At 37.6% G+C, this 15,960-nt stretch overlaps 1 protein-coding gene across 1 annotated transcript in view; it reads left to right on the top strand.

The window, feature by feature from the left end:
* LOC127424934 (helicase SKI2W-like) overlaps nt 1-15,484 on the top strand; it is a 30,393-nt gene extending 14,909 nt beyond the window's left edge. The window contains exons 19-29 of the mRNA XM_051670500.1: nt 817-935; nt 5,299-5,430; nt 5,583-5,720; nt 7,915-8,019; nt 8,788-8,920; nt 9,480-9,606; nt 9,680-9,890; nt 10,225-10,335; nt 11,863-12,081; nt 14,464-14,604; nt 14,814-15,484. Of these exons, the coding sequence (XP_051526460.1) occupies nt 817-935; nt 5,299-5,430; nt 5,583-5,720; nt 7,915-8,019; nt 8,788-8,920; nt 9,480-9,606; nt 9,680-9,890; nt 10,225-10,335; nt 11,863-12,081; nt 14,464-14,604; nt 14,814-15,014 (1,637 nt within the window). The 3' untranslated portion in view covers nt 15,015-15,484. The remainder of the gene's footprint in view (nt 1-816; nt 936-5,298; nt 5,431-5,582; nt 5,721-7,914; nt 8,020-8,787; nt 8,921-9,479; nt 9,607-9,679; nt 9,891-10,224; nt 10,336-11,862; nt 12,082-14,463; nt 14,605-14,813) is intronic.
* Nucleotides 15,485-15,960: the final 476 nt, after the last annotated feature.

The following is a 15,960-nucleotide window of genomic DNA, read 5'->3' as shown; positions in this document are numbered from 1 at the left end:
TACTAGGTACTTTTGGGGGTATTTACACTCGGTCACTTCATGCCTTTTTATGGATCGGATTGCTATCTGATTGAATAAGCACATTCCATTGAAACTGGGCAGGGGATTTCCATTTCCCAGCATGCTTTGCACTGGACTCATAGGGAGAGTAAAGTAGCTGTTATGTTTCACATTTTCCTTATGCTGACGTAGCACTGTTTGGGCGGAGTAAAGTTTACATATGTAGCTTGAACAGCCAGATGCATTAACACTTGACCGAGTTTCATCTGGAATGCATCTCAAACCACCTCCGGAGGTGGTTTATGTCCATCTGGTATCCATCTTGGAGGGCATTGCTATATCCGATCATTAAAAGTGCATGAAGTGACCAGGTGTTTACATGTTTGTTATGTTTAAACACGCCCTGACATGCATCTATTTAGCTCTCTTCTTGCAGTTATTCTAAATTTAAAATGATAATCATGACTTATTATCATAACAATAGCTATTATATGGAAAGGAGCTGTCATGTACTTGTTGATGGAGACAGATGGTGATGATAGCCAAGCAGTGTCTAATGAATGAGCACATTGATTATGCTTGGGTAGTGCAGATGTTAGTGCATATGTGAATGGACTGTATTCAGGCCTTTGATGTGTTGGAAACATCTACGTGTGTGTAATAGTTTGAATTTAAGACGTTTTGCAGATCACCCAAAGCACACAAATTCATCTATATATTTTTCATGATAATCCTTCATTGTGTAATTTCAGTAACGTTGCATCTATGAGATGTTGTCACTAATATAATGAAACCAGTGTGTGTGTGTGTTTGTAGGTGAGTATATTCAGATGGCGGGCCGTGCTGGCAGGAGAGGTTTGGATGCCACAGGAACAGTTATAATCCTCTGTAAGGCTGGAATTCATGATATGGGAGATCTTCACTCCATGATGCTGGTCAGTAGTACTGCACCTGTGTCTGTATGAATCTCCATGTAGTTACTTCATTTCTCTCCTCAGGTTCTGTTACTAGACTTCTGGATAACTGCTCATAATTCTGATGAGAAATACCTTGTGTTTGTTTTGTGTGTTTTTTTTTTTTTTTTTAATTATTTGTACTTTTTTTATTACCTTTTTACAGGTTTGGGAGGATTTCTTTTAAAACGTATTCCACTACAGATTACAGAGTACTTGCTGTAAAATGTCATTTGTAACATATTCCATTAGATTACTCAAGGTCAGTAACGTAATATAAATACTTTGGATTACTTCTTCAGCAATGACAGATTTTTTTAACTTGAAAAACGTGAAAAATCTATCAGTACTGTAAAACAAAATACACTTATATAAACAATACATGCTCTGGAGAAGCCTAAATATCTTATGCTGTGTAGCTTCTCAAGTACATTTATTTTAAGGATTTGTTCGATTTTTTTTTTTTGGGGGGGGATTTTTCCCCTTTTTCTCCCAATTTGGAATGCCCAATTCCTAACGCACTCTAAGTCCTCGTGGTGGCGTAGTGATTCGCCTCAGTCCGGGTGGTGGAGGACGAATCCCAGTTGCCTCCGCATCTGAGACCATCAACCCGCGCATCTTATCACGTGGCTTGTTGAGTGCGTTGCCACGGAGACATAGCGCATGTGGAGGCTTCACGCCATCCACCGCGGCAACCACGCTCAATTCACCATGCGCCCCACCGAGAACAAACCACATTATAGCGACCACGAGGAGGTTACCCCATGTGACTCTACCCTCCCTAACAACCGGGCCAATTTGGTTGCTTAGGAGACCTGGCTGGAGTCACTCAGCACGCCCTGGGATTCGAACTAGCGAACTCCAGGGGTGGTAGCCAGCGTGTTTTACCACTGAGCTACCCAGGCCCCCAAATACAAACATTCTTAAGAGTAAAATTTTTGCAGTAAATCTTTGCACTAACATCAAAGGTCTTACTAAAGGGAAAAAAAATGGATTTTCATGATAGAATTTATTATAAAATATAATCGCGACTGGTAACAGTTGAATCTAATGGCTAGAAATACCATTTTACCTTGACATAATGCTAAATGTTCACATGGCAATTTACACAAGGAACTATTTCTGCTGCTCCAAAGTTACTTCAAAACCCCACAGAGTGTACACAAAATCATCTTCCAATCGTTTGTGGATTCTGTTCATAGAATCTATTATTTGTAGCTTTCTATATGATGTTACAGGCTACATTGTTTAGTATCTCTCATATAAGCATCCTTTATGCTTGTAAATATATCCAAACCTCATACAAAAATGTACAAACCAAAAAGCCTTGTAATCGGATTTATATTTCATTTGTCAGAGCGTTTTTTTTATTTTATTTTTATTGTTGCTATAGACCTTATTCATGCTAGCGCTATCTTTGATTTTTAACGGGAATGAAAATAAGGCTGTGAGGGATAGACTTACAGTCTCTTCAGTGGCACGAACGGAAAAAAGCTGTATAAAGCTGCTAGATCACATCTGATTTTCCTCAACTCGTTGTCTGGAGTTCTTTGTATACTGAATGTTCCTGAAGATATGTTTTTTCAATGTATTCAGCGGAACGATCCAAAAACACTTTAAACTGCAGTACAGCCTATTGAAGAGACTGTAAGTCTGTCCCTCACAGCCTCATTGTCAATCCCATTAGAAATCAAAGATGGCGCTAGCGTGAATAAGGTCTGTAGATCCTCAATGGCGTCAAATCCACCTTTTCACTCATCATAAAGAAAGTGTTTCATTAAACCGCTGTTCAAACGCTACTCTGATCGCTTCATTTAAAAGCAAAAATGTTTTCCAACTGAATAGACTAAATATAAAATCAAACAAATGACAATAAAATGCTAAATAATCTCTTCAGTTACTATAATACTTTTTGAAAGTAACTGTATAGATGAAGTTACTTTTTACAAACAAACGCTCTGCCCCGCCCCTTCCGGGTTCTTTTGGTTGCCCAAAAAATAACTGCAGTCTATGGGCACTTTGCTCAAATTGCACGGAAACTGCCCAAAGTGTTGTTTGTGGGGTTGAAACACCCCGTTTCTTACAGATTATTGGCGATTAGGGCTTCTTTACATTTTCACCAGATCGTTGCATCAGGAAAAACTCATGATTTTGCATAAATGATGATGATATTTCATGTGTCACTGTCATTGTTATCGCGTCAGCTCTATTAGACACCGTTGACCCGCAGCAGCAGTTGGTGGATATTAACTTTTTACGAAGAAATTACGTAAACTCTGATTGCAAACGGCTGTTTTTAATTTCCAAAGTGCTGTTGCTCTGGCAGATATGAGGTCAAATATTATCTAACGATGATCTTATATGACCAGATATAACGGGAGGAACAGTGAATTAAATAAAAATAATAATAAAGTGAATAAAAATAATGTAATACAGCGAAAATGAAGTCTTTGCATTTATTTTGAATGCATTAAATAATATTGTTCAATCGAAAACAGCTGTTATTAAATTTTGATATGGAATATGACCATATTGAAGTAAAATTTAATATTAAGACACATATTTTATGTCTGATGGTAGTTTTCATTTCTAAGTACCTAAATTCATAGGTTTTATAAATTTGTTAAACATGTGATGATGTGTATTCATCAACCTGTTACATGTCCGACATAATCATACAGGTGCATTGAACCAAGTTTAAACTTGTTTTGCTGATATTTCAGAAAAACCCACATACTTTCTTCACTGTAAACCATAGATATTCCTTTATAATAACTTTTATTAACATTAACAGACATTATTACATTCTATAAATCTTAAAAGATTATTAATACTGCAGAGCTGCCTGTTTCCACCATTGAAATCTGCTGCTCAAAGAACCCCGAAACACGATTTCCTTCGGTGTGACGTCAGAGTAATTTCATCTATTCCGATTGCCAACGATTTAAATTGTAACTGTAGTGGAATACAGTTACTCATATGTTTTATTTTAAAAACGTAAAGCCGTTACATGGATTCCGTTACACCCCAACCCTGCGTATTTATTTATATTTCTACCACACAACACATTTCTACCTTGGATAATGATATATAGACATTAAAAAAACATTTATGTACACATTTGGGGCAGATCTTAGAATAAGCTGGAGATTTCAGAATTACTTACATTTTATAGGAGACTCTATGGGCCTTATTCATGAAACACGAGCAGAACACATTTGTGTGTAAATCTTTACTGAAACGATACTTCTATAAATTGTCCCATTCAGTTTAATGGGACAATTTACGTAAGTATGCATTTACCCACAAATGTTTTTCTGCTCATGTTTCACGAATAAGGCCCAATGTTTCATGCAGCGTTAGATATTTTGGCTAAAATTTTACACTTCCTGAAATACTTGGGTCAGCAAGAAACCACCCAGATATCACATAGCAACATGTTAAAAACAACCCAGATTTCCTTAACAACTGCATAGCAAAGCCCTGGCAATCACCCAGAACACCCTAGTATTGTGGCGGTGAGTTTAGCACAGGCAAGCATCACCACTTTTTCTTCAAAAAATGTCAAAGTCAAGTTGTTTTTGCAAGTGATTCCCATGCTTTGAGAAAATGAGGTTTTCACTTAAAATTCCATATAATGGCGAATTTGACCCATCGGAGCAGGATGAGTGCAGCTGCTCTCTTATGGGACTGTAATCCGTGTGCTCATCAACTCTGTGGGCGTCATGGCAACAGCAGCCGATGCTGTAATCACACACAGTGTGTTGTCAAGGGCTGCTGGTTTATGTCAGCCCCATTTCTCCACTCTAATTACACTGAAAGAGCACAAAGAGCCTTGCCGTACATGGATCCTTTGATTGCATAGTGATATTCTTATTTGAAGAGAGGTTGATCTTATATGTTTGTAGTCCATGTTCTCAAAGAGCCTCAATAGCTACAGTGGCCCAAAAATGGTATTTGGATGCTTAAAGGGATAGTTTACCCAAAAATAAAAAATTCTGTCATTATTTAATCACCCAAACCAATATTATTTTCTTTTGTGGAACACAAAAAGAGGTGTTAGGTACTTTTTTCCATGCACTGAAAGTGAATGTTGACTGAGGCTGTCATTCTGCCCAGCATCTCCTTTTCCACAAAAGAAAGAAATTCAGACGGGTTTTGAACAAAGTGAGGGTCAGTAAATGATGACAGTATTCTTTTTGATGCCACTTCAATATCACAGTCTGCAGATTTGAATTTCAGTTTCCAGTCAGTTAATTGGAATGGACTATGTAGATGATATGGGTTGAATTATTGAAGAACACAAAAAGATGGCGTTAAAGTGTGACGCTTTCCTCGTCATCAGGGGAAACCGACAGTGCTGCAGTCTCAGTTCAGACTGACCTACACGATGATCCTGAACCTGCTGCGTGTGGAGGCCCTGAGGGTCACTGACATGATGAGGAGGAGCTTTTCTGAGAGTCACAGAGACACACAGGTAAACATACTCATTTCCAGCAGTCTTTGAGGGAAGATGAAAAGCTGTCGGGCGTTTCAGTTTTACTGAAGACTGAAATATGAAATGTGTGATGAAATGTTTTGAAATTGTCCTTTTCTTCTATGACTTATTTCTCCCTCTTTCTCTGTCAGGCCCATGAAAAAAGAATAAGCGAGCTGAAAAACACTCTCTCTTCTCTCCCTCCACTGGACACCGAGGGTCAGTTATCTGACTTACTGTCATATTACCACACCATCACAGAGCTGCGCATTACCACAGAGATCCTGCAGGTACACACACACACACATGTTGGTACTCCTATCATTATGAGGACTCTCCATACACATAATGATTTTTATGCTGTACAAATATTCTATCCCCTACCCCTAAAACTTGTTTAGTATGTTTTTTTTAAGCTGTTTGAATTACAGGGACACTAGGGGTGTCCTCATAAACCACATTTATAGCAAAACACCCTCATAATTACTAGTTTTTAACCTAAATATTTCCTCGTAACCACAAAAACCAACTCACACACACACTCGCAAACACATACACAAATATACTGTATAAACTCACTGTATTTGTGTACCACAGCACATCAAAGGAGTCACATTATCTGACATATTTAACTCAGTGTTTCATTTAACTTGATGTTCAATGCAAAAGAAAAAAAAAAAGAAGAAATGCTTTCTCGCTTTATTGAAATATCAGCTAATTTACATATGCCAAATGATTCCCAATGAGCATTTTTTTGAAGCTCTGCCCAATACAATTTTTGCTTATAACTTCTGAAATGTTTGGCCTAAAATCATGAGACTGGTCTCTTTGGGGCATACATTTACATTTAGTCATTTAGCAGATGCTTTTATCAAAAGAGACTTACAAATGAAGAACAAAACAAGTGATTTGTCGTACAAAAGTCAACAATATCTTCGGTATCGCATTGCCAGGTTTTCACAGTGGCTGGAGTTGTAAAGATGCTAACGCAGAAGAAAGAGAAAGACAAAGAATTTATTTTTATTTTTTATCTTTATTTTTTTAATAGTAAGTGCATTTAGAGTGTTTTGGTTAAGTACTCTCAGAACAGATGTGTTTTTCAGCTGGTTCTTGAATGTTGAGATGGTTTCAGCAGATCGTATGGAGGTTGGAAGCTCACTCCACCTCAGAGGAATAGAGAGAGTGAATGATCGTGAAATGGACTTTGTGCCTCTAAGCGACGGGACCACCAGGCGCTGCTCATTCATTGCCCGCAGAGAGCAAGTTGGGACATAGACCTGAAGGAGTGAATTTACGTACAAGGGCACTGTTCCACAGGCTGTCCTGAAGACCAGAGTCAAAGCCTTGAATTTTATGCGGGCAGCTACAGGTAACCAATGGAGGGAAATCAAGAGTGGGGTGACGCGAGCCCTCTTTGGCTAATTGAATACCAGACGCGCTGCTGCGTTCTGAACCGTCTGCTGTGGCTTAATCATGCTTGGTGGGAGACCAGCCAACAGGTCATTACAGTAGTCCAGTCTCGAAATGACCAGAGCTTGGCCCAGGGGCTGCATAGCATATTCAGACAGGAAAGGTCTAATTTTCCTGATGTTGTAAAGTGCGAACATGCAAGACTGGGTGGTTGACGAGATGTGGGCAGTGAAGTTAAGCTGGTCATCTACCACCACTCCCAGGTTCCGGACTGTCCTGGTTGGCATTAGTGTAGTTGAACCAAGATGAATAGTGAGGTTGTGGTCAAGAGACGGGATGGCTGGGATTACGAGGAGTTTAGTCTTGGCAAAGTTGAGCTGAAGGTGGAGATCCTTCACCCAGGCCGGGATCTCCAAGAGGCAGGCAGAGGTACAAGCTGAGACAGTGGGTTGTTGGGCTGGAACGACAGGTAGAGCAGCATATAATCAGCATAGCAGTGGTAGGAAAAGACATGTGCCTTAATTATCGGTCCGAGTGATGTAGTGTTGATCGAGAAGAGGAGGGGTCCGAGCACTGATCCCTGAGGAACCCAAGTGGTCAGCTCGTGTGAATTGTACTCCTCTCCTCTCCAGGTGACCTTGAATGATCTGCCTGTGAGGTATGACTCCAACTATCCAAGCGAAGTTCCTGTTATGCCCAGGTCAGAGAGAGCGGACAGGAGAATCTGGTGGTTCACTGTGTCAAAATCAGCAGAAGAAGTCAAGGAGGATGAGGACAGATGATTTGGAGTTAGCTCTAGCCAGTCGCAGGGTTTCAGCTACTAAAAGAAGGCAGTCTTCGTTGAGTGTCTGTCGAGTTTTTGATAGACCAAACGGTTCTTGAGTTCTTGAGTATTGGCCAGCTATACAAATGTACACAAACACACAATTATGGTTCTAGGTCACACTGCATATATAACTAACAAAACACAAATCCATGGATACAGTAAACACTGCTATGGAAAAGTCTTTCATTTTAGTATAAACATTACTGTCAACAATAACATTCTCTCTCACGTGTCTCTGTTTTTGGTAGCGAGCTGTGCTGGAGTCAGTGAATGGACTCAAAGCTCTGTCTGTTGGGAGGGTGGTGATTGTGAACAATGTCCAGCATCACAACACCCTGGGAGTCATTCTACAGGTGTGTGACTGCATAAAGAAGTCATTTTACTATAGAATGGTCACATTTACTTGCTTATTCACCCAAAAATGAAAATTCTCTCATTATTTACTCACCCTCATGCCATCCCAGATGTGCATGACTTTCTTTCTTTCGCTGAACACAAACAAAGATTTTTAGAAGAATATTTCAGCTCTATGGGTCCATACAATGCAAGTTAATGACGATCAGAACATTTAAGCTTCAAAAGCACATAAAGGCAGCATAAAAGTAATCCATAAGACTCCAGTGGTTTAATCCATGTCTTCAGAAGCAGTATGATAGGTGTGTGTGAGATCAATATTTAAGTCCTTTTTTACTATCAATTCTCCTCCCTGCCCAGTTGGTTGCAATATGCACAAAGAACAGGAATCGCAAAACAAAGGAAGAAGAATGTGAAAGTGGAGATTTTAGTAATAATAATTAAAAAAAAAGACTTAAATATTGATCTGTTCTAAAATTGATAGCCATTTTAACTGTAGACTCCTCCAGCGCCGGCCACAGAGCAACACGTACGAATAAAAAAAAACTATAGGCAACTATCGGCATCGATTTTTGCCGATAACACTGATTAATCGGTACAACCGATATATTGGTCTACGTCTTGTTGGTATATGACTACATTTTGATCAATATTGAAAAACATTAGTCAATGTCTCTTATAAACATAAATCAGTAACAGGGCTATAGCATCTGACCCTTGAGAGTCTCCTATATTCAGTATTTGTTTTCCTGTGTCTCCCCACTCAGGTGTCCAATGATGCTGTAAATCGCATGTTTACCGCTCTCATTATCTGTGAGAAGGGTAATGAGGAGCTTGGTGCTGATAGGTCAAATAAAACCTTACCCCCCGTCTACAGTGCTACACTGTTTATTCCAGAGGGTCAGTCATATACACACACTAACACATTCACCCCCTAAACCTGACAGTCAGTGTCTCATCCACACATATTTACACACTGCAATACTGAAGCAACAAATTATGAGAGGCTGTGCATTTGCCAAACTAAATTATGAAAGTATTAAGGACACAAATTTTCAGTAAAAAAAAAAATAAAATTTATGTAGCAAATTCACTAAGGGCCATTCTTCCACTAGAAGATTTAGTTTCAGACATGTAAACTAATGTTCATTATTGGCCTCTATGTATGCTGCACCGTTACTCACACAGTAGATAGATGATCATAGCTGTTATTATATTGTGTATTTTAGCAAGGCTGGAATGCTGTATTGGCCAATCAGTCTCCATGACTGTAACTATACATTTTATAACACTGAGCAGAATCACAAATTACACCTAAATTTACAAATCTATACTTATACAGACTGAACTGTTGGCCAAATGCATTGATTTGTAGTGTAGATGGTGTGATTTACAGTGTGTGTCTATATATGTGTGTGTGTGTGTGTGTGTGTGTGTGTGTGTGTGTGTGTGTGTTTAGGACCCTGCAGTCATACAGTGCAGAAGCTGAAGCTGCAGGACATCTCTGCCATCACAACCAAAACCCTCAAAGTCATTCCAGAGAGAATCATCGACAACTACAATAAAAGGCAACAGCCACGCTTCAGGTGTGTATGTGTGAGTGATGAACTTGAGTGAATTTGAATTAGTTGAAAATGTGAAATAAAATTCTCTTCTTAGACTCGATCCACCAGGTCAGGCCATTTCTACAGCAACACAAGAGCTCCTACGATTGGCCGAGGCCAATCCAGGCGGCATAGCGACCCTTGATCCTGTGAACGACCTGCACCTGAAGGGTGTGGATGTGGTGGAGGGGGTGATTAGACAGCGAGTGTTACAAGACTGCCTGAAAGACTTCCACTGTATCCACTCACCCACATTCACTGAACAGGTCTGTCCTCATCCATCCATCCATCCATTTTTCATTCATTCCAATTCATTATGACTTAGCTTTGATCACAGTCACACAAAGAAAAACAGTCATCTCTAAATAAAGTGTGACCTCTGCTATATTTTCTGGTCCATATTTAGTATGAATTTGGCTCAGTAACTTTCTAACACACGTAGACCTCCATTTATTCAGTGTGACAGTGATGAGGCGGGATAAAGATCTGTCTCATTAGCTCTCAGTAATCACTTCCACATTTCACCTTCTGCTGTCTGCTGATTGAGTACAGCGATAAGCTCTCTTTCATCTTTTCTCTCTCTGTGAATATCTTGATCAGTTTGCACGCGTACAGGAGAGGATGAGTGTACAGGAAGAGCTGGATAAACTTCTGTTTCTTGTGTCTGATCAGTCATTGACACTGCTGCCAGAGTACCATCAGAGAATCAAGGTCAGTTCAACACAAACACTGTCACTCAGCTGGATATCTACATTAAAGATGGAAATGTGCCAATTGCACAGTCCAACACTTTTACCATGTAGATTAGTCATATAAACCCACTGATATTTGTAGTAATAGGACCTCACAACTAGTAATGTAAAACACAGAGAAATTGAGAGGTTTTTTTGATATGCAGTTGTAATAATTCCATCAAGGGTTGAACATATTTTCCATCTAAACATGTAGACATAGATTGAGCTATCCTAATAAAGACATATAGGGATGAACCAATATAAAAATGTTGGCCAAAGTCCTGTAATTATTATTTATTTTATGACCAATTACCAATATGATGCCCGATATTATAAATGTATACAAATGTGTCTTTTTCAAAGTGTGTACCATTGGAATTGGAAAAAATTAGCCTAGATATTATCTAGTTTCAATATTAATCAGGCCAATAATGATGATTAAAAAAATGTTAATATTGGCTGATACGGATATTTTGACCGAGTTGAAAGATCTATATTGTTTTGGATTGTTTTTTAATTTTTTATTGTTATTATTTATTTTGTAGAATTTTACATGCTTCAACCATTATTTTTAAAATGTTATAATGTACAGTAAAAAAGATGGATACCTGTTTATTAGTTTTTAAATTTGATAGAGAAAATGTGTATACTGTTTGAAATGAAAAGAATAAGCCCAGATATTATCCATTTTTAATATCGGACCAATGGCGATAATTAATGAGGCCAATAATGATGATAGAAAAGCACTAATATTGGCTGATACAATATTATAAATCTAAGCTGTTTGACTTTTTTTTTTTTTTTTTTTTTTTAAATTTTACATGCTTCAAATAAACATTATTTCAAAACTTTGTAATGTACATTTAAAAATATGGATAACAGTTTATTATTTTTTAAATTTGACTGAGAAATTGTGTATATGTTTTGAATTGAAAACAATAAGCCCAGATATTATCCACTTTCAATATCGGACAAAAGGTGTTAATTAATGATGCCATTAATGATGATAAAGTGCTAATATAGTCCAATAAATTATTATAAATATATACTGTTTAACAGTTTGTTTTTTGTAGGATATTACATGCTTCAAATAAACATTATTTCAAAACTTTATAATATACGATGAAAAAAAGATGGATAACTGTTTATTCGGTTTTTTTTATTTGACATTGAAAATGTGTATACTTTTTGAAATGAAAAAAATAAGCCCAGATATTATCCGTTTTCAATATTGGACCAATGGCGATAATTAATGAGTGCTCATATTGGCAGACACTGATATGATAAATATATACTGTTTTGACAGGTTATGTTTTGTTTTTTGGTGGAATTTTACATTTTAATTGAAATCAGGTTTAATAACATTACAATGTACAAATAAATAATAATAAATGAAATGCTGTTTTTCACACCGAATTTATTGTTTAAATGTAATGTCATAATGAAATGTTTACAGATATTCGAGACCATTTCCAATGACAACACTATAGTACTATATTCCCAGGTGCTGGAATCTCTGCAGTATGTGGACAGCACAGGGGCAGTTCAGTTGAAGGGGCGAGTGGCGTGTCAGATCAGCAGTCATGAGCTGTTGCTGACGGAACTCTTGTTTGAGAACACGCTGAGTCCTCTCGCCCCTGAGGAAAGCGCCGCCCTGCTGTCCTGCCTCATCTTTACACAGAATACCCAGATAGATCCGCACATCACCAACACGCTACAGGAGGTAAAACTGTGGAGTGTAGTGTGCCTCAAAGTCTTTATTTAAGCATGAATGCACATACCAAGTCTTTAATACAACAATATCATGCCTAAAATCCAACTAAATATAATATATTATTGGTATATAGCATTAAATTATTCACACTAATGTAATATTTAAGACTTGTTCATGCCTGAGATAACAAGATTGGGAATTGTATTTGTTTATCAAGTAATCTGCTATATCATATATAGTCCTGATGATTATGTATAGATGAGAGTGTGAGAGAATGTGTGTATGAGAGTGTAGTGAATGCAGTCTGCCTGTGATTTATGCCTCTAGCAAAGGGGAGAGTTGTACACGCCATGTCTGTGTGTTGTTGAATGGCCCAGAAACATGGAAGTGCTTTAAAGGGACCGTAAATAAGTCATGACAGGAGATTGAGAAGTGCACAAGAGTTTTAGTTCACAGTGTGTCATAAACCAATGTGAAAATGCTCTTACTGTTGGAACACTGTGAGGTTAGGGCGTACAGGTGATGTAGCTGCAGTTTGACTGTCTGACTACATTTCCTGCCCTGCTCTAGTTGTGTAAGCACTTAGACAGCAGATGGAGGAGAGAGTGGAGGATAGGACAAAAGAGACTGATGCAGTGCTGTACTAAGAGCTGTGTACTAAGAGTGGGGTCAGATGTGCCACTTTTTACTTCAGTCAATACAAGTTAAACTCAGTCATCAGAATTTATGGTGTAACTTGTCCTTTGGGTATTGTATTAATGTACAACGGCACTAAAGACCCCCCACCCCTTTAATGAAAATCTGTTTTATTGTGGTCCCAAAGTGTATAATGATAAGGGGGAAATTAAAATTTTAGTACAAGCTTATTTCACACATAATTCTCTATTGCCTTTTCCAGCAGTCAAAATGGGCCTACTTTGCATGTCCAGTGCAACATTCCTTCCCTCTGATTTGTTGTGGTGCTACAGGGGTTTAGGAAGGTGCCGTAATAGATATTTCTGCCATCTAATATTTTAGAAGAAAATTATATCCAATAGGTCTTTTATCAGTGGGTATGCTTTTTTATATAATCATATAAAATCATGTTAGTAAAGGTACTTACTAACATATTACCTGTTCAAAACTGTGAAAACATATGTGGACATGCATTTGGGCACAAACCCATTTTGAATGTGAAGTATGCAATGTGTGGGAATGATGCAGTACCCAAGAGAGCAGGTGGGGGAGCTAGAGAACAGTATGAAGCGAGGGGGATAAAAAAATAAAATAAAAAAAAATTAGGTCAAATTTGTACATTTTTAGGTTCATAGATGTACAACAAACTATTTAAAGCTGAATAAAATTCAGAAAGTCTGAAGGTGAAAGGTCACAACTGGTTCTTAGCGTACGGGTCAAAATTGACCCGTTAAGACAATGGAAGGAACAGTTTGTTTTAAATTGTTATTTCTCTTGAGCAATTAAATACAAAAAAAAAAAAAAAAAAACGTTCATTTTGTTTGTTTTGATGGTTTTGACAAATTCACAACGTTTGGTTCCAGTACCAAAAACTAAGCTTTATTTATAACCTATTCTTTACCTGACCTGGGTCAAAAATGACCATAAGACAAAAGGAGGGTTAAAAAGAAGCAAAACTTGCAGTTACAATGGAAATAAATGGGGCCAGTCCATAAATGTTAAAATACATTTCAAAAGTATAGCCAAAAGACTTTAACATTATACATGTTAACATGATTTTAATGAGATAAAATTGCTTCGTAACCTTATCTGTGTAAAGTTATATCCAATTCTGGGATAATGGCATTACGTCATCATGACAGCGCAGCTGTAATATTGGATATAACTTCAAGGTAAGTGATTTTATCACATTAAAATCATGTTAAAACTCACTGTAACCGCGATTTGTTCTTTTTTTTTTTATAAAATTGAGGGACGAATTTGAATTATTATGTACACATTTTTACGTTTTGTAATGGTGTTTCTTGCTTTTGAATGTGAAACTCGCTAACGTGACACTTTAAAAGAATTTACGTGGCTTTATACATTGGAAATTCACCAATATTACATGCACGATGTATATTTTTAGACCTGTATAAGTTTACTTTACAAAAAATGTATTTTACCTGCCATGCAGAACATTTTCTTTTACATGCAAAACACAGTTTTTGTTGTATTCGGAAGGCTGTTTATTGCATTTCCGTTCAATGCTGCTAGTGCCGCAGAAATTACACATAGCTTTAAGAATAGATATCAGGATTGTTGAAATGAAGATAGCAATTATTCTGAATAACTCATTTTTGACACCACTCTCCCATATCTATATTTGTGTTGCAAAACTCTCCTTCTCTAGTGTTTTCTTCTTCCTTCTTTGTCTCTATCTCTCTGTTTCTCTAGGGCATCAATCAAGTACTCTGCGTGGCACAGCGTATTGGCGATCTGCAGAGGGATTGTGGAATAACTCAGACTGCTGAAGACTTTGTGTCCCAGTTCAAGTTTGGCCTGACTGAGGTTGTGTACTGCTGGGCACGAGGCATGGTAAGCACTGACCTTAAAACACAAATGATCTGACCGCCCTGTGCTGACTGTAATAGTGGCCTCTTTTTGTGGGTAATTTTTTTTGTTTGATATTATAGTGTTTATAGACCCTCAACAAGTAATATCATAGAGACAAGTTAGCTCAAATTTGAGGAAAAACTTGATTACTGAATTGTATTGCACTTTATACTGTGTTTTGTGTGTGGTAGCCGTTTGCTGAGATTGCTGAGCTGACAGACGTGCAGGAGGGAACGATCGTGCGCTGTATCCAGAGGCTGGATGAGGTGCTGAAGGAAGTGAGGCAGGCCGCTCGCATTGTAGGTGACTCCGTCCTGGGCAGCAAGATGGAGAGAGCCTCGCTGGCCATACGCAGAGACATTGTGTTTACCGCATCACTCTATACACACTGAGAGAGAATAAAACAGACTGAATGTGTGCTTGTGTGTTGATTCATATGAAATGGGATTTAAAAAGGTGTGTACACAATATGGACATGAGAAACTGTACTTGAATTACTGAGTGCATGTTTACATTATGAGTTGTCTGAGGGAAGGAATAATTTACACCCCACCCCACCTCAATCTGAAATGGATGTTGGAACCAATCATGAACTGTAATTGATAATACAGCTATAAAATCAGCTATATCAGAAGTGCTCTTCAACCGTTGCTTCATCCATTTTGTGAACAGGTCTAATTCAGGGGTCTTTAAACGTTTTCAGGGCAAGGACCCCTCAGTGGATAGGGAGACATATTGTATACGATTGAGTGTTGGATGTTAAGCCTGGCCTAATAACATGCATATAATGCCATGTTGATGTATTTTCATACTTTGTCATGATGCTTATATTGCAAAGCCATTAAAAACAATTATTGATGAATATAGTGATATACTTGTACATTTTATTTTGATGTTGGAGAAAAAAAGTAGCTTCTTTAGCTTTGGTGAAAGATAACTTAATATTGCATTTTTGTTTAATGCAATTTTTTTCTTTTTTTATGTATTTAATGTTTTTATCCAACAAAAAAAAGAGTAATTGAGATCAAACAGTAATTGGTGAACCCCCGGTTGAAGACCCCTGGCCTAGTTCACTATGATTTTATGCTTAGGACTAAAGTTTTGTTTTTCATTTTTGTCTTTGTGTTGTCATTAGAAGCCAATGATGCATTTTTAGATTTGGGTTGATTATTCATATCCCAAATCCAGTATTGGCTGTATCTGATCTTTTTTTATTTTTTTTGTTTGTTTGTTTGTTTTTTGTTTTTTTTGTTTTTTTTTGGTTAATCTGGATTTTATCTTTTAATAGTTTTTCCAAACTGAAATGGTTTATATGTGTCCTGGACAGGGTCAGAAATT

Source organism: Myxocyprinus asiaticus, chromosome 34 (genome assembly GCF_019703515.2).
Source record: "Myxocyprinus asiaticus isolate MX2 ecotype Aquarium Trade chromosome 34, UBuf_Myxa_2, whole genome shotgun sequence".
In the NCBI taxonomy this organism is placed as follows: Eukaryota; Metazoa; Chordata; class Actinopteri; order Cypriniformes; family Catostomidae; genus Myxocyprinus; species Myxocyprinus asiaticus.
This window is presented reverse-complemented; position numbering and strand designations above follow the sequence as displayed.